The 26823-nt window shown below is 39.3% G+C and overlaps 2 protein-coding genes across 2 annotated transcripts in view; one reads left to right on the top strand and one right to left on the bottom strand.

The window, feature by feature from the left end:
- Positions 1-20520, bottom strand: part of tmem63c (transmembrane protein 63C) — a 42648-nt gene extending 22128 nt beyond the window's left edge. Inside the window, exons 1-2 of the mRNA XM_026151819.2 lie at positions 20399-20520; positions 7303-7528 (exon numbers count right to left, since the gene is read on the bottom strand). Of these exons, the coding sequence (XP_026007604.1) occupies positions 7303-7512 (210 nt within the window). The 5' untranslated portion in view covers positions 7513-7528; positions 20399-20520. The remainder of the gene's footprint in view (positions 1-7302; positions 7529-20398) is intronic.
- Positions 20521-22390: 1870 nt separating this feature from the next.
- Positions 22391-26434, top strand: zdhhc22 (zDHHC palmitoyltransferase 22). Its single transcript, XM_026152481.2, has 3 exons — positions 22391-22510; positions 24239-24796; positions 25215-26434. Exons 2-3 carry the CDS (start codon positions 24241-24243, stop codon positions 25490-25492), a joined length of 834 nt encoding a protein of 277 aa, XP_026008266.2. The 5' UTR covers positions 22391-22510; positions 24239-24240; the 3' UTR covers positions 25493-26434.
- Positions 26435-26823: the final 389 nt, after the last annotated feature.

Genomic DNA, 26823 nt, shown 5'->3' with positions numbered 1-26823 from the left:
CATTTTCCTATCGTTGCCTAACATTATACCGGTATTACCGTGAACGGTATAATATGGCCCAGCCCTAGTGGTGATGACTGTTTGATTTTAATTGCAGCAATTAAATTATTACCTCATTTGAACATAAAAGACATTAGGTTTAGTGGATAAGGGGTGACAGCTGTGCTAATAGGAAGAAAGCGCCCATGAATGTCGAATGATTCACTCTAAAGCCATGCAATGACAATCAAGAGGACTTGACTGGGGCTTGTAGATGAATAAACAGCCTGTGTTTACATTAGCAGTCAGGGCACAATAAGAATCTCTCCATTATCTCGTTTTGGCCCAGCTCTTCCCAGTTGTTTCGGTTTATTCTGTCTTTATGCGTGGGCACGCTCTCCTCAAGTCCCACTGATGATTTATTCTGTATGATGATGGAATTGATGCAGAGGCGTGCTCCCGTCACCTGGGGGGAAGCACGCTTTGACTCATGCTCGTCATTAAGAGACAGCGCTCAACCTTCGCTGTTGGCTTGACAACCAGGCATTGATAAAAATGAGCCAATTAAAACATGGAGGTGGCAGATGGAGAAGTCCTATCAGCGCAGAGATCAAGCCTGACGAGGCCTGACAGTGGAACTGAGTTAGCTGACAGCTGAAAATGGAAGCCTATTATTATCTGGAACACGGGAGGAAAAGAAATGCATCTGTGTTTGTAAACAGTGCGCACGCTGTATTATTCTTTGCAAAAAAGGACGTTAAAATGTGCAGATTTAACTTGACGTCTATGACATGTACATAATGTGTTTGTATTTCTCTCTGTTCTTGTACATAATTATGCAAAACCCAGACAATGAGGAGACAAACAGAAAGCATTGAGCTTTTGTTTTGTTTTTTGCAAGGCGCTGGTTTAGTTTGGGTTTATTTTTCCAGCCTTTTCCTGAAGAGAACTACAAATTAAAAATGCTTTAAGCCATTATCACTGACATTCACGCCTACACCACATTTTGACTGTCCTAATAAATAACTTGAATGGTGATTCTGCATGTATATCCCGGGAACAACATCGGAGATCTCTATTCAGAAGAGCGCAGTCCTGGGAACAGCTAAGACACTGCGCAGGACCCTGAAGCTCCCAGGCCTCTGGTAGAGGACCCGAGCTTGAAGGATAAACCGCCCGCAGGGGCGTGCTGGGTGTGTGTGTGTGTGTGTGTGTGTGTGTGTGTGTGTGTGTGTGTGTGTGTGTATATATATATATATATATATATATATATGAAGAAATCCATGCATCTAAGAACACAGGAACCCCTCACAGAAAAGTCTCTGTCCTTGGGCGTCAATTACTGCTGTTCTGTAAGATGCTGCTGGTGCCGCAGATATGCGCACAGGATGACCTTTTGGTTCAGGCCCCTCACGCACGCACTGTAGCAATATTAGACACACAGAAAAGGTTTTCCTTTGTTTTTTTTTTAAAGTTCTATTTTTGGCATTTAGCCTTTAGTTGATAGGACAGCGCAGTTTGCCCCAGCCTTTGGTTTATTTCAGACAAGTGGGCTGTAGTGCAAATTCAATTTTTAAAGAGTAACAAAGTCTACAGAAGGAGGTTGGAGTGGTGGCAGAGGTGGGACCAAGTCATTGTTTTGCAAGTCTCAAGTAAGTCTCAAGTCTTTATCCTCAAGTCTCAAGTCAAGTCTCAAGTAATGTCAGGCAAGTCAGAGTCGAGTCTCAAGTCACTGGTGTAAAAGTCCGAGTCAAGTCACAAGTCTGAAACTTTGAATTTCAAGTCCTTTCGAGTCTTTAAAAAAAAACAAACGAAAAAATAATGTTGCAGTTATGCTAAATGTAAATATTAGACCATGTAATTTTAAAATCTGTTTTTCTCAACACATACAAAATAGTGAACTTAGAAAATATACACAAATTGTGAAATTGCACCTCTTTAAAATGCAGCTCAATTAAACCTAGCTCCAAGAATAATTTTCACCGACAGTTCTGAGATAAGCTGCATGTTATTCTTGGATGCGGTTGTAGGACCAGCTTTAAAATCGCATGACAAAAATATCATACACATTAAAAAAACTGTATCACCAACGTAGCCTGGACAACATTTGCTAGTTAGATGAAGTCAGCTATCTCATCTTAGCATATTTATATGCATATTTATAATCATACGGTTCTTGGAGTGAGTGCACACACTCATGAAGTTTAGTAACTTCCGGTCACTGCAACAAGCCCAGGTACAGTTTACCGCCGGATGGGTGCAGGACCTTGAAATGCACCGTGTAGAACGAAAGACCATCGTACGTATCATAAGTTTACCAGTCTCACAAATCGTCATCATAAATACACATTCGTTAACAGTTTATTAATAGGACCTTTGAGCTCAACGGTAATTAATTAGTAGTGGAAATAATTTCTGGTAGCATCACAGAAATGTAGCAGTGACAATAATATTGTATGCTGTAATCGTACTGGGCAATTAGTGATACAAAAAACCTGTTTTATCCTGTGAATAAAAGTATATGTTTTTGTCAATGTACCATAATAACAGAAGCGAAACGCAATATTGTGTCAGGACAATTCACTATTTATGCACAATAAACAAAGGAGCATAGCGCGACAATTTCTGTTCAGCGCCAGACTTGCTTGTAACCTATATCACTAATTATGTTATGAAAATAAGGTATTAACTACTAAAAAACACTGACCTTCGTGTAAATGCTTGGAGCAGACTAACCTGTGAGCTGGTGTTCTGGGACGTTATATTTGGTCTTTGAATGGCTGCAATCCAGGCCATCCGTCGCGTCTTTGTTACTTCGGAAACATGGCTTGAACAATTTCTCTTCAACGACATAATCCGATAACAACCGATCTCTTTACCCGTCGGCTTCCCGTGGCTGTCATGCGACCGGCTATTGCAGTTAATAATACAACGGCTTCTTGACATTTTTGTGTTTCTTTTTATCGCTGTATAACTGATTTTAATTGAAAGCCTGCGTGCGCTAGTACCGCTTGCCACGAGTTCCCAGAATCCTTTGCGGTTCTACCCGTGAATGACGTCACATTTTCAATCTCTATATAATATGCATGTTAAATTTTATATTTGGGGTAAAATATCAAGTCTTTTCAAGTAAACCGGTCCAAGTCCAATTCAAGTCCCAAGTCATTGGTGTAAAAGTCCAAGTCAAGTCACAAGTCTTAGAACATTTTTTCAAGTCAAGTCTAAAGTCATAAAATTAATGACTCGAGTCTGACTCGAGTCCAAGTCATGTGACTCGAGTCCACACCTCTGAGTGGTGGTAACAAAACAAGTCACGACTCTTTGACGTTACATGCAATTGTAAGAGTTTTGGTTTGAAATTTGCATAATCAATGGGATGTCATGCAATTAGTAAAAAACATGAAGCTTTCTGTGTGTTTCTAGCTTTTCCAGGACACATGAATCAGTGTTTGATATCCTCCTGATGCTCCTTGTTTGTTGAATGATCATGCGGAACAAGTGGGAGTCAAGCTTTGGATCACAAGTTTGTCACCAGGGAGACTGTGGTTTATATCCTGTTTAAGAGCTTTTTAAAAAGAAAAAACAAAACTAATGGAGTTGGGTCCCTGATGTGTGACCCAGGATTTTGAGTTTTGGTAGTTTCCTTGTGATTTTTATTATTTGTATTCTGTTATTTTCTTATTGTTAATGGTTCCCTATTTGTGTCTCTAGGCTAGTTATAGATGACTTTTGGTTCACTGGTTCCCTGTCTGTTCCCTTTCTGTTCCCTTAGTTTCTTCTCTGGGTTTTGTCCTGTTGTGTCTCCTTTGTGAAGTCAGTCGTGTCTCTGTGTTTGTTTACCTTTTTGTCTGTGTCAATTTTGTGTTGAGAGACTGTCTCGGTGTTAGTTAGATTTCCTGTTTTATTGTGAAAGTTTCTCCTCTCATGCGTGTTATATGTTGAGTGTTACTTCCCTTGTTTTGTTATTACTTATTTGCTTTTGAAATTCCCACCTGTTTTTTCTGCCCTCATTAGTTATTGTCTCCCTTTGTCCTTTGTCAAGTTTTCCTTGTGGCCGTGTCTTTCCTAGTATCATGTTCTCCTTGAAGATGATCTGTTTTTGGATTTTTTACTCCTGTCCTGCATTTCTTTTGTATCTTTGTAGGAGTTCAACATTGAAGCTGCCTTTTGAGTTAACCTTTTATCTTTGGAGTCCTGCGTTTGGGTCAACCTCCGTACACGGTGGATAGGTTTGAAAAGCTATGGTAGGTTGAGTAAAGGTAGTGGTGTTATCCTGGTCCTGCAGCAATTGAAGGTTTTTATTTTTTCAGTGCTTTTACTTCCATTTGGATTATAGATTGTGCATGCACAGATCACAATAATTATGCAAAAGACTCCATATGCAAAGTGTTATACAGGATATAGTAATTCCCACAACTTGCTACTGACCTTGTCAGAGTTGTAAGATTAGGTAGTTTAGTGCAGATGTTACGGATTTTGGCTCTAAATATACAAAAGGGGAAGGTGACACAAATATTATAAACTGGAAGATGTTTATGTGCTTTTACCAAAGCTGAAGGATTTATAATTTGGGAAAGAATAACTTTCAAGAATCTCATTTTTATTTTCATACAAAACTCCACTGTTTCAGTTTCTCGAATATAAAGATATTCTGTTTTTTTCACGCTCAGAGAAAAAGTCTCTGAACAATATTAGCTGTGAGACAAATCACTGTTTACTTTCTGCTGGACAAAAAGGGAATAGTGAGTAGATTAATCAATATAGGAATAGATAATATCAACATAGGACTTGAAATAAGTTTATCTCTCAATTTGCCATGACGCTACAGAGTTACAGTATTGTGCAAAAACCTTGGGATTTCCTAATGTCTTTATACTTTGCATGAAAATTGGAAATAGGTGTATTTACAGAAACTTGCGCAAACATATGTGGAAATAAAGTATATTTTTGTTTCATTCTCTGTCAAAATGATCTCACACTGTTCAGTAATGTTGATGCCCAGGCTGTGGGGAGGCTAATCCATGACTGACAGTTTTCCATTGTGTGTTCTTGTATCCAAGTATGGCCCCTGGCAGTGTGTTTGGGATCAGTGTCATGCTGAAAAAAGAAGGTGTTGCCGTATTGTCTGACAATACTTTTCTATGTTCATAAATCCGTCCCTATCACCACCGGCTAAAATAGACCCTCAATCCATGACCGAGCCTCCTCTACATTTTATAGGTGGCTGTAGACATTAACTCTCTTCTGAACACCACCTTAACCTCCTAGGACCTGGTGTCCACATATGTGGACATCACATTTTGGGTTGTCTAGAAGAAAATACTACATTTTGCTCTACAAGGGCCTGATATCCACTTACGAGGACATATACTGCAACTGTTCTATCGAAATTTAAAGTGAATGTCCTCATGTGTGGATCTAACTTTAATCAGAAACAAAAATTAGGTAAAAGAAAATAGCAAAGACAAATTTAAAATGCATGCCATGAAAGAGTTAGGAGGTCAACTATTCACAGTGATTTGAACTAAATTGGGATTCATCAATCCAGGCCTGTTATCACTGATTTTTTTAGTCTAGTTCTTGTATAATTTGGCATATTTCAGCCTTTTCTCCCTGATTCCCTTCCATAAGAATGGCTTCTTCACAGCCACCCTTTCACTGAGACCATTTAGCAAACAGTAGATGGATCAACTCAAGGGCCAGATGCATCTCAGTGAACGCTATTCATCTGCTACCTGTTCTTTTTTCCTCCACTTGCCCAGTTTTATCAGATTTTATAAGGACACACTGGACACCACGCTGATTCATGTCAGGTTTTCCAGCTAATAACTCTTTGGGAATAACCTTGTTGATGCAAAAATAAGATTTAATGCCTGTCAAACTGTATTATCTTTGGCATTTTTCATAAATTCAGATAAAGAAATGGGAACAAATTCTGTTGTTGCCTAAAGATACCATTTAAAATTGCTTCCTTGCTAAGCTATCTGTAATATCTAGACACAACACTGGCTCATCTATTGAGTTAGGTGCCTTTTCTATGCTTTGAATGACTCATAGGTTACTGTTAAGTGGTTTAGCAAACAAAAAAAAAAAACATGAGTTGGAAAATGATTGGGTACAAAATGGGACTAATAATGAGTGAAAAATCAGCCAAAAAAGCCCAGAGACCTTCACAAAGCTCAGGTAACTATTACTCAGGACCAACGTAATAAAAATGACGAAAAGTCTGGCTCCTTGGAAAGAAAATGCAATGACATGAAGGGTGGCTCAAGACTTTTGCATGCTACTGTGACTTTGTTGTATGATTGCAGCGGTTCCCAAACTTTTTTTGCTGGGCCCTCTTTGTTTTACAAGAAAAATGTTCGCGGCCCCCCGGGTGCGCGCGCACGCACAAATACATCCTCCAACCACACACGCCCATATTTTGCTCCATTGCAGTTTATTTCACACCTCAAACATTTAGTAAACAATTAAGCAAATACAAGTAATCTGTAATAAATTACAGTAGTAATAAAATAAACTACTAACTCTTTTACGCTACGTCCGCACCTACACGGGTATTTTTGAAAACGCAGCTGTTTCGTCCACACGTAAACGGTGTTTTGAATCACCGATAACTGAGATTTTTTTAAATCCTTTTTTTGCGTTAACGTGTGGACGAGGAATACAGAGTTCGTCACGCAACGTCAAAGGTATGTGCCTTTTTTCACGTCAGCTGTGCGCCACGTTATTGTTTACATGAGAGGAATTGCAGAATGGCAGATAGAGACAAAATACTGTTAATCTGACTATCTTCAGGTTTTACAGGCTTACATACACACACGCAGTTACTGTCCCTCCATTTAGAAAGGCAGAGGCGTCACGGTGTCATTATTTTACATGTAGTTGTTTTTTCCTGTGTAATAATATTCAACATTGCTATCAATACATTTTTCCAAAAAAAAAAAAAAAAAATGCCTCTCTGTGCAAAATGGGTTCAAAAACATAAACAGCTGTGGGATACTGTTTGTCCGTGATTTGAACCGGGGGATTAAATCGTGGCAGGATGAGCCTGATAATATTTGTATCCCGCTGTAACTTTACTGTATAAAGAGCTAACATCTCCAAAATGTAGGAGTAGTTAGTAGTTGTTTTGGAAACATATTCAGCATATTCGGGCGCCCTGTGCTAGCAGTGTCCAAGCATTTTTTTTTTCCCCTTTTCATACCGCGCCCCCGATGCAATGGCTCTGCGCCCCCCCTAGGGGGCGGGCCCCACACTTTGGGAAGCTCTGTATTATTGTGTAGTAATATTGAGTGTTAGTTAGTTTGGTTGAGTCTTTACCATCCAGATTACGACATTGATGACGAGGACCGTGGGAACCCCACCAAATGGCAGACCCTGGAGGACGCTGCTGTGGGAGTGCGAGCGGTAGCATCTCTCAGCTGTGCTGTTTTCATCCCCAAAACGTTGCAGGAACCCCAGAACATCTAGCTCCACGGGCCTCGCCTCCACAGGGGAAGCTCTCGTCACGAACAGCTCAGACTGAGCCATCAGCAATGGACCATATCTAATGGGAAATACAGATGAGCATCACTTACAATGTGTCAGCCATAGTATTTAAACTAATGCTAATTTAGCATTATCTTAACATGTTAATATTTAGCATTTAGCTAAAAACTCCATTGTAAAAGCACATTTTATTACATGTAAACTTCATCTGCTTAACAAATAAGTTTCCTCATTTTTGAAGATGAAAGGCTTTAAAAGAGTCACAGGTGGTATATAAACTACACTTACACAGCAGTGTTATATACCTAAAGTGTGCTAATATTAGCTAACAAGAACCACCTTCATACTTCAAGTTAGGCGGTAGCACCCAATCCAGCTAAATGAGGAGTTTTACTTCACGGTTTATGAGCCAACCTTTTCATTTTGTGTGATAAATAATGTGGCAATTCATCTCTCAAAGAATACACGGGTCACTCTAAACAGCTTTAGTCTTTGTTGTTATTGCACCCATCTTTTGAATACCCAGCCTCTGCCTGTAAAGAATCAGAATGACACTGTTAGTTAGCAATAATCTGTGAAACTGGAAGTTCATTCACTGACTCACTTTCATCAGACAAGTGCCACACACACTCTAAGTGCAGTTATGATTGCATTTGCAAGGATCAGTTTAATGAGCATCACGGTCCATTAGCTACAATTGATCCGTTTGCTCCTTTTCTTTATCAGACAAATGGAAGTAGAGATGCTACATGAAAGTGACAAACTGGATAACAGATTTACCGGATGCTCTTTAGAAAAAATACAAACAAGCCCAACAAGAGTTAACAACAAACCCAACTGCAAGCTCGAACAGATTGTGAAGCGTGCACAGGATATGATCACTCACACTGCCATGACCACAGAATGAAGGCCTGAACCATCTGTCCTCCAGCACACACCATCCTCATTTTCAATCAATACAGTCCCCACTCCCAGCTGCTCGACTTGTGTACACTCCTTACTAAATAAACATTCGGAGGAAATGGAGCCGAAACGCAGTGCTGACAAAGTTCCGCGTCAGTGCTGCAGATTCACATAAACGACCAGATTTCATGGTGAAAATAATATTCCACGAGATGTTGTTGCTGTCACAGAACGGCATGCTCTGTAGTAAATACGCTGCGTGAGTCGCAGTTGGAAACGGCAGCCAAGAAATGAAAAGGTACCAGAGTGAGAAAAAAGGAAAGGAGGCTAAAAGCCATCAAATTGGCAACGATTACTGAACCTAATCTAGGGATGATTTATCGCTGCACCAATGATGTCACTTCTTGAGAAGCTCCATCACAGCTTTCTGAAGCATTTACCAAACACCTCATGTTGTGCACAGCAAGATTTCTCGTGTAGGAGGCGAGCAGATCAATGGTAGTGCTGCCCGAGTGTTGTACGTCACACTCGGAAAAGGTCTGAGGAGCAGAAAGTTAAAAATATAACCCAGGAAGGGCTTGTGAAACTGTATAGCTTACAGTCAATATTCAGATGCTGTCAGATACAGCAGCATCCTCCCTGTGGAGATGACTTGGAAGGAGATTCCCTGAGGACTGGTCACAAATTGAATCCATAACATACACACTCTGTTTCATAGATCACCTTTTCTCCCTTTGCCAGTGATGAATTTGAGCCATTAGTATAAACAAAGGGATTGTTTTAGCGCTAAAAATGGACGAGTAAACAAATACATTTATGGCACAAAGAGCGAACGCTGTGCTCTGACTAAACAAACACAGAAACTCCTACTGCCATTAAGTAGTTTGTCACATAAATTATAAGAAATGAGTGTAGTTTATACCTGCAGCTACTGGATGATGAATTTTTGGAGATTATTTTTGTCCAAGTTGTCTGATTAACAGACTAAATCTAAGTGGTTTATTTCTACAACAGCTCTATCCCTTTTGCAATCTTCCTAACAGAAATGATGACCGCAAGGTAAGTATAAACTGAAAACATGCTACGTTTTACTTTGACTTGCAGAAGCTTATACACACCTCTACTGACCCACTGAGCTCTCCCCCCTTCCTTTACCAGACAAGTCACTTACTTCTGTTGCTGCCGGCTGCTGATGCAAACAGTGAAACTCTTCTTCTGCACCTCAAGGACCGGGCAGGATGCTGAAGGATACAGGCTGACTGTGGAGTGGTTTTGCACAACATTTGGACAAACGTCACAGCATGACTCAGCAGTTTAATGCTGCGACTCCATGGTTATTCTTTTCTTTCCTAACCCTCGTGCTTAAACGCTCAGACATGCTAATGCTGATCCCAAGGTATCCATTTCTCCTCCAGCTTATTTGACTCTGCAAATCCGGAGTCTTTTTAAGCCTCTCCCTCTGCTCCCACATCTCTCCTCCTCCGAATCAAGCTTCCAAGCCAACGCAGCAGATTACAAACTGATGTTTGGCTTGTGAAGCAGTGTTGTGCTTCCCGCTGGCAGAATGAGTGGTATCTTTCCTCTGTGCTCAGTGAGACTATTATCATCACAGATGCTGAAGTCAATACAGGAGCCGTGAGCTTCTGATGAGCTACACCTAAGTTTGAGTCGGGCAAGCAGAAAAAATGGCAAGCTGTAAAGAAGAAAAACCTAGCTCAAGTCATCTAATCTGCTCAGTGCACCAGAAAAACAGCTGATGGATGTTTGTGTTTGTCTGTGCCAACCCTAACCACACTTTGGGAGAGCAGCAATATCAAACTAAGGCAAACACCTGAACCCAAATATCTACTGAGATGATCTAAAACATAACACTAAATGTGATTCGGAACATTTTTGCTTTTGTAACGGTTATTTTTACATAGTTTAAGAGCAACACTGTCACATTATTAAATATCTGAAATGCTTCTGTAGTGTTGTTTACAGTAAGATGTGTCCACAACATGGGAAACATAGGCATGGTTATTTTGCTGGCTTCAGTCTGTTTTTGTGAGGTAGGACTGCATTAAACTGCCAATAAAATTCACATAACTGCACTGTTAAGATTAAAAAGTCTGCACTTTCCACACAAGTTGAGACAGAGACTCAGCGAGGCTGCGTCTTATTGCTACGCCATCTTAAACTGGTCATGTGATTTGGACACACCAGCGGGTTCGTTGACTCCAGAGGATTAGAGAGGAAAGAAAAAAAGACTGACCAGTTCAGCAACACCAAAAGGCCTGAAATTCACAGAAGACAACTAAAGTGGATGATGGTAGAATTGTTTCCATAGTTAAGAAAAACAACTTCTCAACATCAACCCAAGTCATTAACACTTGAGAGACAAAGTGTGTCAGTCTACAATCAATTAATGCCTTCATAAATATAAATATAGAGGTGCAAACCACCGGTTACACTCAAGAACGCTGGATTAGACTTCGCCAAAAAAAACCTTCTAAAAAAGTCTGAAAATTCATATCAGAATTCAGAAGTATAGAGAAGGAGAGAAACAGCTAATGATCTGAAGATTATCACATCATCTGTCAAACATGGTAGAGATAATGTTATGGCATGAGCATGCATGGTGGAACTGTGTCACTGGTGTTTATTGTGAATGTGACTGCTGTTAGAAGCAGTCGGATGAATTGTAAAGTGTCCGTGGCTGTATTCTCTGATCAGATTGAGCCAAATACAAAACTGATCAAATAGGGCTTCACAGTACAAATGGACAATGGTAAATGGCCTGTATTTATATAGCGCTTTACTAGTCCCTAAGGACCCCAAAGCACTTTACATATCCAGTCATCCACCCATTCACGCACACATTCACACACTGGTGATGGCAAGCAATGACCCAAAGCATAGTGCAAAAGCAACCCAAGACAAGGAAGCAAAGAAATTGGATATTCTTCTGATCTCAGCCCAACAGAGCATGCTGTTCAGTTACTAAGTACAAAACTGAAGGCAGAAATATAAAAAAAAAACAAGCACCAACTGAAGGTCTGGTAGAGCATCTCGAGGGCGAAAACACTGCAATTAGTTTTGTCTGTTGATTCTACACTTGATGTACTTGACTGCAAAGGATTTTAATCCAAGTATCTTTAAAAAAATCCTTATATCTAAAATTATGCTAGTTTGTCCAATTGCTTTTGAACATTGAAAAATGAGGCACTGTCTGTAAAATGTGATTCATAAACAGTGCAATTTATTTTTTTAAATCTCCTTGAATTAAAGGTAAAAACTCTGCATTTCAAACACACGTTGGCTATCTGATTTAACATCTGCTGTGGTGACGTTCGTGATAAAAACTACATAATCTCAGTCCAACACATTATGGACCTAACAGTATTTTTCACTGTGATATTTTTTGTGTTTTAGAAGTAGTGAAGGTTAAAGGAGGCTCCTAAGAATGAATATAACTCAGTGTGATGTTTTCTCAAGTCATGAATGTACAAGTGTGTGTGTGTGTGTGTGTGTCAGACAAAACAATTTCACTGTTCATCAACAAATCAATCACTTGCGGTAAACTGCGATTCAATCCAGACATATTTCATGCCCTTACTAATATTATTTTGATGAAACCAGCTTCTGGATTTTTTTCAAAAGACTATTTTTGTTGTGTCATTACCTACAAATTATTTGTTAAAACACAAAGAAAAAGAACCTCATATTGAAACACTGATGGTAGTATTATAAGCAAAAAGCTAATATTTACATGTCAACAAGCTCAATGATGGTGACAATGCAAAAATGTGCTAATTAGCACTAACCCTTTCACTGGCACTTTATTAGGTACACCTGTTCGACTGCTTGCTAATGCAAATATCTAATCAGCCCAACAATACGACCTCTTGAAGTTCACACCGAGTATCAGAATATTGAAGAATAATGATTTGAATAACCTTGAATGCAACGTGTTTTGTGCACCAGACATGCACCAATAACAATGAGTATGTCAGACTGCTGATCTTCTCAGGATTTTCACACACAACCATTTCTAGGGTTTACAGATCACGGTCAGAAAAAGAAAAAGCCAGTGAGCTGCAGTTTTCTGGTTGAAAATACCTTGTTAAAGTGAGTGATCAGAGGATAATAGCCACTTTGAGCTACTAGGAAGCAGTGTTGGGCAAGTTACTTTGAAAAAGTAATTAATTATAGTTACGAGCGCGCGCAGCTGCTTAAAGCTGTAGCGTCCAGATTACTTACAGCTACTTCTGTGCAACTGATATAAGATGCGGTAAGCTGAAGACAGCTTCAACCGTCTGTTTGTTGAAAAATAGTAACGGACCGCATTTTCTTGTTAGTAACTGTAACGGCGTTGTAACGATAGGAATAGTAATTAGTTAGATTACTCGTTACTGAAAAAAGTAACGCCGTTATTCCCATCACTGCTAGGAAGGTAACAGTAACTCAAACATCCACAACAAATGTACGCAGAAGAGCATCTCTGAACGCACAACACAAACTTTAAAGGACTTGGGCTACAGGAACAGAAGAGCACACTGTAGTCCACTCCTGTCAGATAATAACAGGAAACTGAGGCTACAATTCGCACAACATCAGAAAAATAGGCCAATGGAAGACTTAGCCTACCTGAGTATTGCTGCTGACCCTGTCCATCCCTTATGACCACAGTGTACCATCTTCTGATGACTGTTTCCTGCACTATAACACACTATGTTGCAAAACTCAAATCATCCCAAGCTGGTTTCCTGAAGATATGTCAACGAGTTCACTGTACTCAAAAGGCCTCCCCAGTCACCAGATCTCAATTCAGTTTGGCACCTTTCTGATGTGGTGCAACGGCAGATCTGCATCTGACAAATCTGCAGCAATTGTGTGATTCTATCAAATCAATATGGACCAAAATCCAGCACCTTGTTGAATCTTTGCTATTAAGAATTAGTCCTGAAGGCAAAACCTGTCCAACCAATTGAGGGTTGATGGGAATCCCACTAGCTCGAAGACACTTGATTATACTCTTGTTGATCTCTCGATGGCACTAGAGGAGAAGTCAGTGGGTTCACCTAAGTGAGTGGAATCCATGTTGACAGGGACATGAATGTGTGAAGCAAATTTGGCATCAATAACTATTAAACAATCACACCAAAAACAAAAATAACAGGTGGTGCTAAGAAAAACAACAGGGAGGCTTCCAAAGTCATTAGGATCCATTTTCTGTGCCATGAATCTGGGCCAAACAAACTTGCATTGTCTTCCACCATATAGCGCCATATCAAAGACACTGGATATGCTGGGCTGTGAAAGCAAGATAAAGAAATAAATATTCAAACCAAGTGTTGGCATCCACTATTAGCTTTTACTATCCTTTAAATAACTGTACCATATCTCTTCACAGATGATTTGTCATGCTGAAATAAGAAGCTGCTATGATATAAAATCCATGTCAGGGAAAACCGTAATCTCTACATATAAATTTGCTTCAGAGAGGCTGGATTCTAATTCCCAGCTGCACCACAGGCTAATAAATACCATAAAGTATTTGGTGGACAGTCTCTGTATAACTTCCCATTCCTTCGTAAAACATTCAGCTGGATCAAGATATATCCCCTGCCTGAGAGAACGAGAGAGCGATGGGCCCGTTTTTCCTGAGAAATGAACTATATATAAAATGTAAACTTCTGGTGACTTCCAAACCTCTGCACCCAATCAACTTACTGTCACCATAACTATGATATAACCCCGAGTACAATTTGCAATCGCCATAAATAAAACATTCACGACTTCAGAGGCGCGCTTCTCCTCTTGACTGCACTGACTGCAGCCTTGTTAAACATTTTCCCCCTGCCGCTGTTCTGTTTGTGTTTGCAAAATATGCCCTCTCTGCGCGAGACGGCCGCACCTGCACAGACAGGAAAGATTTGACATTTCCCTTATCGTTTGCTTTTGTGACGGCTCGGAGCTGGTAGAATATGCATGAACTTTTCTTTTTGTCAGCCGTGCCCTGCAGGGTTTTCTGAAGGTGAGACCCTAATTAGCAAAATCCTAGTTTTTAAAAAGTGTTTTGCATAAAGAATCTCTCTTTATTTGACTTTTAAAAAGCCAATGAAACTGCATGAGAGAACACATAGTGGGAGATCTCCTCCGACCTTTCATGCTGAGATGTATGGGATAAAGTGAGTGGAGGTAGACAAAAAAATTTAACAGATAACTGCCACTTGACTCTGATGAAAACCTTAAAGCTACAATGGAGAAAATTCGTAGCTTAATAATGGTATCACCTAAAAGACTGTAAAAAGAGAGGGTTATGTAGAGAGAGCTAGGTTACCATGATAACCAGACTCTTTCCTTTTGTAATGCTTCGTACTTCAAGATGAGATGGGGAGTCAGTGCAACCTCCAGTCTGGCCTCAAACTTCAAAGGAGGATCATATTTTTCTTTTATATAATCTATGCGTTTGCTCTCCTGTCAATCATGTTGAAGGGCAGACAGTGAAACAAACCTCAGTGGCTGAAGCACTTATCGAGAATCCATTCAAGCTGAGAAGCTTTGGCTTCTGTTTCTCTGTACACTGCTTACAGTGACCCTTGGCCACTGGCATCAGATACAGATGACTTGAAGCCTGCTTCCTGCAGCAGTCCAAGTCCATGCAGCTTCTCTAGTATCTTATTATTATTATTATTAGCAGCTTCTCTAGACGATTTATATGCTGTTGCGATATCCAGCAAGGCTAGAGCCAAACACTATTCTCTGATGTAAATAAGCCTTAAAAATTTAACAAATTAGGAAAGGCTGATGATAAAAAATTCAGCTTTAGAGCAATCTGCTCTGTAAGGAATACCAAAGTTTTATCGCAGGGTCTGTAGTGAGTGATGTAGTGAAGACTGCATTTTGCTAATTTTACTAATTAACATACAGTCAAAGACCAGAAGCTTTGGAATAATGTTCACTGGACAGATGCAGCATTCATATTTGGTGCCGAGCAAGGATAGCTGTTCAATAGAAGAACACGATGCCAAGTTTGAAGTGTGATGGTGGGAATCTTTTGGTTTAGGGTTAACCAGTAGCCTTGAAGACTGACCTTGCAGTCATTAACTGAACTACAATTTCTGCATCATGTCAATGCCTGCTTTAGCTGTTGGCTGAAAATGAACAAGAAATAAAAATTTCAACAGTGCAACAATTAACAAAAAGCAAAAACAAATGGAGCACGGCAGTAATTATGTTCATAATTTCAGGTTTTAGCCTGTACAGTTATATTTTCGTCTATTACCTGCATAATTCCCAGTAACATACATGTATTTTTTCCACCTCACACTGGCATTTGACAATCATTGCAGCATTTGTAATTGTGTGACTTTACACCTTGAGTCAGTTTATATTATTCTGTCTAACCCCCTGTAGTAGACAGGGGTTAAAACTGAATGCCCCCTGTAGATTTCCCCCCGGTAGTTTTCCACCAACACACTCAAAAGCAGCTGTGGTACTTTTCCTGCAGGACATGGTTAAGCCCTCAAATAATCCAACAGAAGATCAATAATAGCTTAATAATTTCTTATCAAAGCAAAGTCCAGGGATGAAAGTGCATTTACAAAATCAGGAGCATAATAATGTGAGCTCTTCGGCTTATCGGCTACATTTATAGATGGCAAGTTCTGCCTGAACAATCGAAAATTAAACACATTCTGATTGTCCATCTCAGTGCAAGACATGCAAGACATTCTTCATTAACTTCACACTGAGCTAGTGAGTTGAGGACATTTCCATTATTATGTGGTGCATCTGATTGGTAGACTGTTGCTGTTGTGACAGGGATGTCATGTGTGAATGCATCTTATTCCTAACTCTGCAGGAGCTACATCCTCTGCTGTGAAGGGTTTTGGGCGGAGGATGTGTGGATGGGCAGCCCTTGTCAGACTCAGCCTGAGGCTGAGGAGGATTGGGGCGGAGGTTTTAATGCAATCTGCTCACCACCTGCTCAGTGGAGGGAAAGGGAGGGGGCTTTATTCTTTTCACAACTTGCTCGTTATCACATCAGACACACAAACACAGATCACTGAGGTGTGTCTGCTCAGAGTTCACAGTTAACGCACCGTCCGCTCCCCACCCAGCCTCCTTCCGAAGGCTGAATGAGCCTTTGCATGACTGGAGCGATGACTGCACACACAGGCTATCCTCAACAAACCTAACACCTGCTTCCTGTCTGGCTGCACATGCTCAGAAGGCCCCGAGAGATTGTGGTTGTGTGTCTGCCTTGCTGTTGCTGTGTGGACTGGGCCAGTCCTTATTAGGACCAATGTAGCATCTGTGATTCTTGGCTCTAAGATATGAATGCTTGATTACACTGTACCTGACCTATTCAGTAACCACAGAACCTCTCTGAGCTGCATTTTCTCTGCACACCACACAGGATGTGGACGATTCCACCCACAGCTTCTTACACTGCAAATTCTCCTGTAGATGATCCTAAAACTGGGCCTGTGAGAAAACCTGAGCCCCAATCAATATAAACCTCACCTCCACGTCAACCATAAAATCCTGTCTGTTGGAAAATATTATTCTGGACAAACGTCTCTGTCACTATCTAAACCATATTTACATAAAAAAGTAGCATTTAATTACTTGGCACACAAAAAATTGCCAGGCAAACAATCAGCAATGGTTTAATCAAAGAGAGACTTACGGAAACAGATATAATTATCAGCATTACACACTATATAACCTATACATGTACAGTCTATTTATTTTAAACACCACAGCTGCTTGAAAATAAAGCTGAGTGCAATATATGCACATATTACTGTGGAAAACATTAATAAAGAACTTTAATGGACTTTAATTTGTTGCAGATATCCAGATCATTTTAATAAACATACCTGCGGAGAATAACATATTGTACTGTGTGACCAGCAGTTCATAACAAAAAAGGAAAATATTCACATTTAAAAACACTGCAATGAATATATAGCATAGTTGCTTCGAAATATTTGATTAATACGTACAGATTCATCTGATAACTAGAAATTGAAAATTACAGCATCTGATGCTGTTTCTTGCTGCTGTGACCTCTCTGAATGTCTAAGGAGGTTTATCTGATATGAATGCTAGCCCACAAAAGGCACTGTCAGTATGAAGTATCAAAAGACAGTCTGACATTTATGTATGACTGTGAATATCTGATACTCCTCATTGTATGGTAAGTTTATGGCGGGGTGCTTCTTTGTGAAAATCTGTGCACAATACATCAGTGACAGCGCTGCATGCATCAGCATCACTGTGATAGACCTCGGAGGAACAGCAGTAAAAATTCACAGCTTGAATCTCAAATAGCAGGGCGCCTACTTTCTACTAAAGACTTCAAAAGAACAAAGCCCGAGCCAACAAATACTGTGGTTAGATGACAGGTGGAATACAAATGGAGTTTTCGCAGCTAACTGTGGTATCATCAGCCTTTGCTTTGTTCTGATATTCTGTTTGTGTTCAACGGTCTGTTAAAAGGACAGCAAAGGTTTTCTGACATTCTTATTTCCATCTGGCAGTCTGGTATGTGGGGTGGTGGGGCTGAGGAGATGACCTGCAGAAAAACATCAAATATGTGGTGCAGTCATGAATGTCTGGTGCACACAAGCCATACCTGCACTGCATTTCTCACTGTGAGAAACTGCATGACTACCACCATCATCAGCATTACTACCAGAACAGAAAGAGGGATGGTTCACTGGATGACCCGTGTTTTGTGCTACACAGTAGCAATCTGTCTGCAACATGAGCTATTTCTCTCCGATCCCTGACTCAAATATGCATGTAACTCCCATTCATCACTGTATTAAAGGTGGCACGTCAGCACAGTCATCTCTTTTTATTATGGCCTGACATACATAAGGATCTACTTTGTTTTTGTTGTTTGTTTGTTTTTTAACCATGGCTTTATATTAACTGGTTAAATAATAGATATTCAATTCAATTCAACTTTATTTATAAAGCACCAAATCATAACATAACAACTGCCTCAAGGCACTTTATATTGTAAGGTAAAGACCCTACAATAACATCACAATAATGTGATAGGATACAGTTAATCCTGTAGGGGCCATGAGATATGAAATACATTAGCCAGGTCTTTCAAAACACAGTGTTTGGTTTTGGTGTAGCACACCAAGAGGTATCACATAATTTGTCTTCTATTTACTCCACCTGATTTTGGTACATTTAACATTTGCAATATTTAAAACTTGTGCAAATTATTGCATGCATGGTATTAATCTTCACAGATTATGCTATGCTTTTCACTTCTGTCTAATCTCAAAACTGCAAAGAATCTCATCTCATCTACTTGCCCAGCTGGAGCTGTCCTCCTGCTCGTGGTGCTGAAACAAATACAAAGAAACAGCCAAACACAAAGTATGCGGAGAAAATGAACACGAGGCTTAACGTGGTTTAAGACTTGCTCTAACATACGTCTCAATATTGTCCATCCCTTTTGCACCTGCTCAGTGCTACACAAGTGCACCATATCCGTATCACTACTAAAAGCCCTTGTTCAATCTCAGCTTAGAGCCTTTTGAAATATTAATGCCTGTGAGACACTTACTGTGCACTCGTATGGATCAAATTTTAAAGGAACAGGATAAAACCCTGCAACTAATTTACAGCACTTTGGTAAGAAACTATGAAATATATACATATTTTATACTGAAGCAACTGATCAGCTGCAAATTTAGTCAATGTTCTTGTCATCTAGGTATGAATTCGATCACACAAATACCTACTATCTGTTTGTCTAAAACACTGAGGTAAAAACATATAGTTTCTCCCCTTCATTTAAAGCATCTGCAGTGATTCTGAAGTCCTTGATTTTCAATAACGACCTTTTCACACCCGCAAGGCTTTGTTTAATCCAACCTGTGACACTAATTCTGACCCTTCTTGATATTTCTGAGATCTCTCTGAAAGCGCAATACCTCTATTTATAGAACACGCATAATTGGGAACCTGGAAACAGGATAGGCCTCCTCTCTAATTAAGGAATAAACAACACTAATTGCCATCATTACTATCATTCATCTGGTGTTATCAAACGTGATGAGATGTGCATATATTGAGTCCTGTAAGATTACGCTCTACATCTTGGCTAAAATCTGAATATCACCATTCTAAATGTATTTTCCTCCCAGGCTCTCATTAGGGTTTGACATATTGTATTCCACTAAAATGTCAAAAGTCCATAGCAAATCTGGCATTTTCAAGGCCACCTGCTTTCAGCACAGTCGGGTGGAAATGTTACCAGATGTCAGTTTAGTACTCTGCCCAATTTCCGAAAACAGAAAAAACACAGTCAGAAAAGGCTAGCTTTACTTACTGTAAAAGCTCAATGTACCTCAAGAATCACATTTATTTTACAGGGTAACCCTTGTGTTAAAACCCACATCACATGTAGTAGGATAAGCATCGAATCAACAAGTCACAAGAAGTTGACCGGTATCATTTTTTTCTGTGCGAATCCAACAGAGTCCAGATTGAACAGCATCAGGCTACACAGACAGAGGGTGGCAGCATGAATGGAAGTCTGAGGGGCTCCTTATTTTATTAAAAACGGGCTCCCCAAGTTACACATAACGATGCTCACTCAAGGTTTGCCACGCAGCTAAGTCCACGAGGAACAATCGGGAACAATAGGTGTGACAGAGAGGAGAAATGATGCACCTGGTTTGGGTGTAGGAGTCTGACACGTTGCCAGAGACAGGCTCGTCCTCACCACCACCAACACCAACACCACCACCACCACACTGTACCGTGAACTTTAAGATATTTATAAATAAAGGAAAAGGTATTGCTCTCCGTAATCAGACATTTTTATCGACTCTCGGTTCCCCCGCTTACTGCAGCACTCACAGCAGCCTGCACACCCACCTTCCTTCAGCTCCGTAACTTGATGAAAACGATTGCGCCACTAATAGCGCAGTAAAGCCTTCCGGTTTGCATTTCTATCACTACAGGCACGCACGGCTTTAATATTTACCTCACTCACCTTATAAAACTCCCTTATCGCTGAGGTCCGGCGGTGATAGAGATGCTGCTGATCTTTCTTTAACGCCAAGAAACAAGAGAAACTCCCACCTTCGCAGGGGCCGTCTAACAATTAAACACCTGCTTTGGAGGCGTTAAGGGACCATCAAGCAATGGTGATGCCAACAAAATTTCATTCGTTTTATTCGAAGTTACATAAAAATATATTGACCAGACATCCACCTTAAAGTTAGCTAGGTCGATTTAAGTGGTTAAATGAATTATATATATTTTTAATGTTAATTTTGAACACCAAATGCACAGTAATCTGAAACTGAATTTTACGTACTCCAGTTTACATCCCACAAATACAAAGGCTTATTCCATTTAAGACAGAAAAATATGTATATTTTACTTAAAAAATACATGTTTTTAAATATATTAAGGAAAAATATTTGAAAACAATTAAGCATTATTAAATTAAAGCTACTTTGTTTTTTTAAAATATACATTTATCATTATTTCTATATTTTGCATTCTTTATAAAAAAAATCTACAAAAACTTTAGAATATATCACAAGTGTAGATACAAAACAACAACTTTTATATACAGCATTGTTTTGTGGGTACAACTACTCAGTCACTATTCATCTGTCAGTGGGTTGTTGCTCTTACCACACACCATTTAGTAAACCTTTTAAATAGTTTTATTGTTCTTGATGATGATGATATTTTTGAAGATATTTGACTTGTTTATGTTTTATATTATATTATATTATATTATATTATATTATATTATATTATATTATATTATATTATATTATATTATATTATATTATAATATAATGTTGCATGTTGCGTATTATGTTTAGTTTAATTTCTGATCACAGGATATTTCACTGTTGGCTTTGCCTCTTGTTCACAATGAAATTGGAAAAAAATATTTGTAAATACTTTGGTTCCTATGAAGGAATGAGGTACAAAAGATTTTAAAGCTACAATCTAATATTTCACAGGAAAATTTTAAAAAGGTTATATTTATTTACCTGTGCTCCCTATTGCACATGCTTTTATTACTTTATGAACACATATAATATCTCCTGTTTATAATGTTGTATGTGTTTTTACAGACAGGTGTCTTTTCAAAAAGAAATCTCAATATAAGCGAGACAGGATTTAATATTAACAATAATCTTATGTTACCTTAAAGGAGAGGTCTCTAGACTAAAGTAATGAAATGAAAGCTCTTTAGAGACATTACTCTAAGGATACTGAGGATCTATCTCAGACTTAACCTGGTAACAGATATGATGCAAAATGTATTAGTGCTCAAGTTAATTGTACTTTAAATAAAGACAAAATAATAAAAAGAATATTTGTTTGTAACAGGGAGAGGCCAATACCTGACTGATAGTGGTCCATTGGGTGATGGGTAAACATGTAGACTTGCCAATGGAGTTATAATTTCCTGTTATATTGTGAGATGTTGAAAATTGATGCCTTTATGACTCCTGCACAACAAGATGTGTTTTAGTATGGAGTGTTTGTGAGAGTCATGTCATGTTAACAAAAGAAATCAAATGCATTGAGCTGCCTTACATCCTGTGAGTAAAGCTTATTTTATTGAAATTGCTAAAATTAGCTTATGGACCTCTACGCTAACAGCATGGGACGTCAGATAACTGAGGATACATTGCCACCTACTGAATTCTTTCTTTCCTGCATTGACCCTAAACACTGCAGACTGTTCACATGCTGTAATAATAATAGTTGTTCACATGGAAAGAAAGTGAAGGATTAATCTTATAAAAATGTACTATTATATAAATATATACTTTTTGAATGGATGTATATGGACTTAAATATGGGGAATTAACCATGTGAAAATAATAATACTTGTTTTGCTTTGTTGAAATTTCTTTTTTGTCTTGTTAACAGGGACACGTGAAGAAAAAGAGGAACACAGACGCATCCGGACCAGCAGGCGGCGGTAGACAAAGGAGTTAATGTGGTGATGTAAAAACGACGTCAGTGCCTCTCAAAGAAACCTTCTTGTGTGCGTTTGAAGAAGCTCCTGAGCTCCGAGGCTCCGTAGTGCTGAAAGGACAGCTCCTCCGCTCTCTGACATCTGCAGGTAGGCAGATGCGTCGCGCCATGGAGATGAAATTATGGGCAAATAACATTACTGGCGCAATCATTAACATACTGGAAACGATATAATGTAATTCTGAAAGAAAACAGAACACGAAGGAGATGGATAACTACAGTTATATTATAAATGCTTTCTGTTTTCTGTAGCATCCACAGTGTCGATGCCCTCTAATGAGGGACGTAAAGACCAACTTTTAAATTTGGTCTGCGAGACCGCCCTCTTTCCTTTTCGTCGTTTGCTATCTTGTGATTTGCAAATCCTTCAGTGCTGCAGGTTATGCGATGACAGAGGGAGGGATAAGACATTACTGCTATTCTCAGTGGCCCCTGGGAGTCCCCCACCCCCACTTTGCTCAGAAATTAGTTTTTAACTCTAAGCGGCAGGCTTACATTCTCTCTTCTATTCACATTTCTGCACTGTGCTCTTTGTAAATGGTTTGGATTCAGTGTGATTTATTTCAGGGTTTCAAATTGTCAGGTAAAGAGCATTCAGTAGTAGACATAGAACTAAACAGTTATCCCCTGTGAACAAGCACTTGGACACAATGGAAAGGAAGAACTACCTGATCTCTCCTCAGACCAAACTGTGTCCTTGGAAGGGTCATTCCCTCCAATTTGCTACTATTTAATTCAAGTATCTTAATGTAATAATCTCCCTACAAGTAAATGACTTTACTGCTGGATTAAGACTATTGATGCCCCTTAAATTGCAAACAGCACTGCCAATTCTTTAGGTACTTAGCAATCCTCATAAGCTGAGAATTTGTTTTGTCTATTTGCTAAAACTGTACTATAGTATCTTCTGTTTTGGCTGCACGTTTGTGTTTGCATCTAACATGAAATTGGTAAAAAGTGTTGAGAGTGATTCATCATGAATACCTGTGTTTGCATACAGAGACCTATTTTCAGCAAATGCGTGTTTGATGGCACCTCGTGTTTCCTAATGCAAGTTTGTTATATTAAAAACCTGATTAGTCATTAGAAAAACCATTTTCCAATTATGTCAGCACAACTGAAAATAGTGTGCTGATTGGAGAAGCAATAAGTGCGGCTAAATAAGTGCCTGGATTGGCTGTCTCAGTCTGATTATAGTCTCTAAATTTAAAAAAAGGACTGGAAAATGATCACTTTGTCCTTGCTTTAAGGAATAAAAGTTAATCCATGCAGTAAATTAAAAAAAACAAAACAAAAGAGAGAGAGAGAGAGCAAGAACAGATTTTATAAAACAGGAAGTACTGCTCCCTCCACAAAACTGTGCAAGCATCAGGGCCTTTACCTAAAAAAGGATAAACACCCATACAAGCCAACGTGAGGTGGTTTGTAAAGGGAGTATGATGCCCATGATGAATGAATCTAAACCTCTGACCACAACTGTGTTCAGCTCTCTACGCATGCTCAGTTAGACTTTTAGCACAATAAACTTGAACTAAGTAACATAATGTGCACAGAAAGAGCGGTGGTTGATGTAAACAAGCCAGTTTATTCAATTTATTATCATGTTCCATTTAAAATGATAAATCATTTATGATTCCACAGACCATTAGTTGTGATTTAGACCATTTTGGGTCATTGTTCTTGTTATATTAGATACAAACAAACGTGCTTTGCTTTCAGAAGAAAGAACATTTCAAACTGACCAGAAACTTCTGCGCAGTTACGTTTACAGTTACTTGCACTTGCACTGCTAACTGTGTTCTTTGCTCCCACACAGATATGTTCACCCGGATGTTAAAACTGAGACTTCTCAACGCTGTAGCACCTGCGTACTTTTTTACGGCTACAGCAGTCACCTTCATTTTTCACTTTGGCTTCTTCATTCCAACAATTTTCCCAAGTCAGGGTACATCACTGGACGGGTCCAAAGTTTTACATACAGTTATTTTCCTTTTCTTGATGTTCAATGCGTTAGGGAACTACATAATGACTATTAAATACCCAGCTGAGAGTGCCAACGAGACTGTGATTCCAGTGTGTTCACCTCACTGCTCAGATAAAGTGGACGCGCACTACCTCCTAAACGGCCGTCACTTCTGCAAACTTTGCAAGAAGGTTATCCTTAAGAGGGACCACCACTGTTTCTTCACTGGAAACTGCATCGGCAACAAAAACATGCGCTACTTCATCATGTTCTGCATCTACACATCCTGCACATGTTTATACTCTTTGGTTCTTGGCGTGGCCTTTCTAACAGTGGAGTACTCTATCTCTTTTGAGAACCCCCTGACCTTTTTGACTCTTCTCCCGTTCTCCACTGGTTACTTCTTCATGGGTGAGTTTTCCATTAAAGCTGATATCGCAGAGGGGACACCAATTAACAACTCAATATTTTTATTGTTGGAGTCTGCTAGAGTTTGCATGATTCACAAACTGGATCTTGGCGCAGCCTCTCAGTTCATGCACGTTCAGCTAACTTTGTCCTGATTAGATGCCCTTTGCAAACAGAAGGTTAAAACAGCACGGCGGCAGGGCTTTTGCAAAGCTAGGCCACACTAATGATATTTGCTTTCACTGAGATCAAAATGGTCTTAAACTAAGCATTTAGGTCAGTCTGCCTGAGCTTCAGGCTAACAGGTATTACTTGTATATACACTGACCTCATTTAATACTCTTTTCTTTACTACAACCATCCACCATTCTAACAATAATATATGCGACAGTAATTTCTCCTCCTCAATATCTCCTCACAGGAACAATCTCAGGCCTGCAGTTGTTCCTGGTGCTGATGCTGTACGTGTGGCTGGGCATCGGTTTGGTGTGTGCAGGTTTCTGTTGTCAGCAGGTGCTGCTGGTGGCCCGGGGGCAGACATGGTGTCAGATGCAGAGAGGGCAACTTGCAGAGAATTTCAACCCCTGGAGAGCTAACCTCAAGGACGTCTTTGGCACCCGCTGGATGCTTGGTCTTATACTGCCTGTGCAGACAGTAGAGACGTGCTCTGAAGACGCAGATGCCCATAAAGAGGACTGAAGAAAAACCTCATATCGTAACAATAGCTCCTCACAGGTCAAAAAAGTGACACATGTTGTAGAAAATGCTGTCTAAAGACCCATGTGGGGAACGATTTTGAACACAGAGAGGATGCTTTTTGACGTTTCAAATAGTCTGTGAAATAGCTGTTAGCACACATTCCTTTAAGGACAGGAGCCATACAAGCAATGTGAAATAAGCGTGTAGTCTAAGTGTATCCTTTAGGTAGCCTTTTAAAAAGGCAATATTAAGACAAATAAGTTGGTCATTTTTGGGAATCCAGCAGTTTTACTTACGCTACTATAAACGCTTGCATCAAAATATAAAGATGGCTTTGCATGCCTTCACAGCTTTGCAATTTTGTATTATTTGACAGCCTGTGCCATGCGGTGCTCTGAGATTATCAAAGTGCAATATTCTTCCACACATCCTATTAAGATGCTACAAAGCGCCGTTCAGGAAACTCCGGGTAGTTTTCGTGACAATGACTCTCGTTTGTCGTTAAGGGCTATCAGACAAAGAAGCCGTTTGTCTGCAGCATAAACTGCCGGGCTTGACAATACTGTTGTGACAATTACATGTTTAGCCTGATGTACTCTACTCAAAGTAATGTGACTCAGGCAGTGTGAAGAGGGAATGCTCCTTTGGAAAATGGGTGGGGAAGATGATTAATATTCGATTATCCAGGGTTATTATTCACAATGTGCCATAAAGTCATTTCTTATTTGCTTATAGCTGACCCCAAAGATGAGGTATTCACTACACTGCTAATAATAAGGCGCTCTGCATAATAATATTATTATTAAGGACTTTTCACTGTTATTCTGCGACTCCAGCTACAAATACACTGCTCATGTCGAACAGGTTTTGGGTTTCAATAAGTATACTTTCTAGAGATATTTTGTCTATTCCTGTTATACCAATAAAAGTATTCAAATCACAGCAAGTGATTAATTATTGTCTTTAATAATGACACACTGGTCTTCCAACAGTTTTACACGAAGCACACTTGACAATATCAGAAAAAAAAAAAGTATCCAAACTGTAATAATTTGCCACCCTCCTTTTGCCCTTTTAAAACCAAGACTGCTTTTGATTCATTTTTAATATTCAGGTTAATTACTAATGTTGGGGTATGCAAATCGTGGTCCTGAAAACAAATCAAAGTGAACCTAGACTTAATATTTAACTTGTGCTTATGATTTCTATACTGTAACTTTGAATGCATTATCTAACCACACTGTGGGTGGTTATACAACTTCAAAGAAGAATAAATCTTTGGAAACCCTTAAGTATATTAAACTTTCTCCCAAATTAAGCTCAAAAAGAAA

Source organism: Astatotilapia calliptera, chromosome 19 (assembly GCF_964374335.1).
Source record: "Astatotilapia calliptera chromosome 19, fAstCal68.1, whole genome shotgun sequence".
Classification (NCBI taxonomy): Eukaryota; Metazoa; Chordata; class Actinopteri; order Cichliformes; family Cichlidae; genus Astatotilapia; species Astatotilapia calliptera.
Note: the sequence above shows the minus strand (reverse complement) of the source record. Positions and strands in the feature narration are given on the sequence as shown.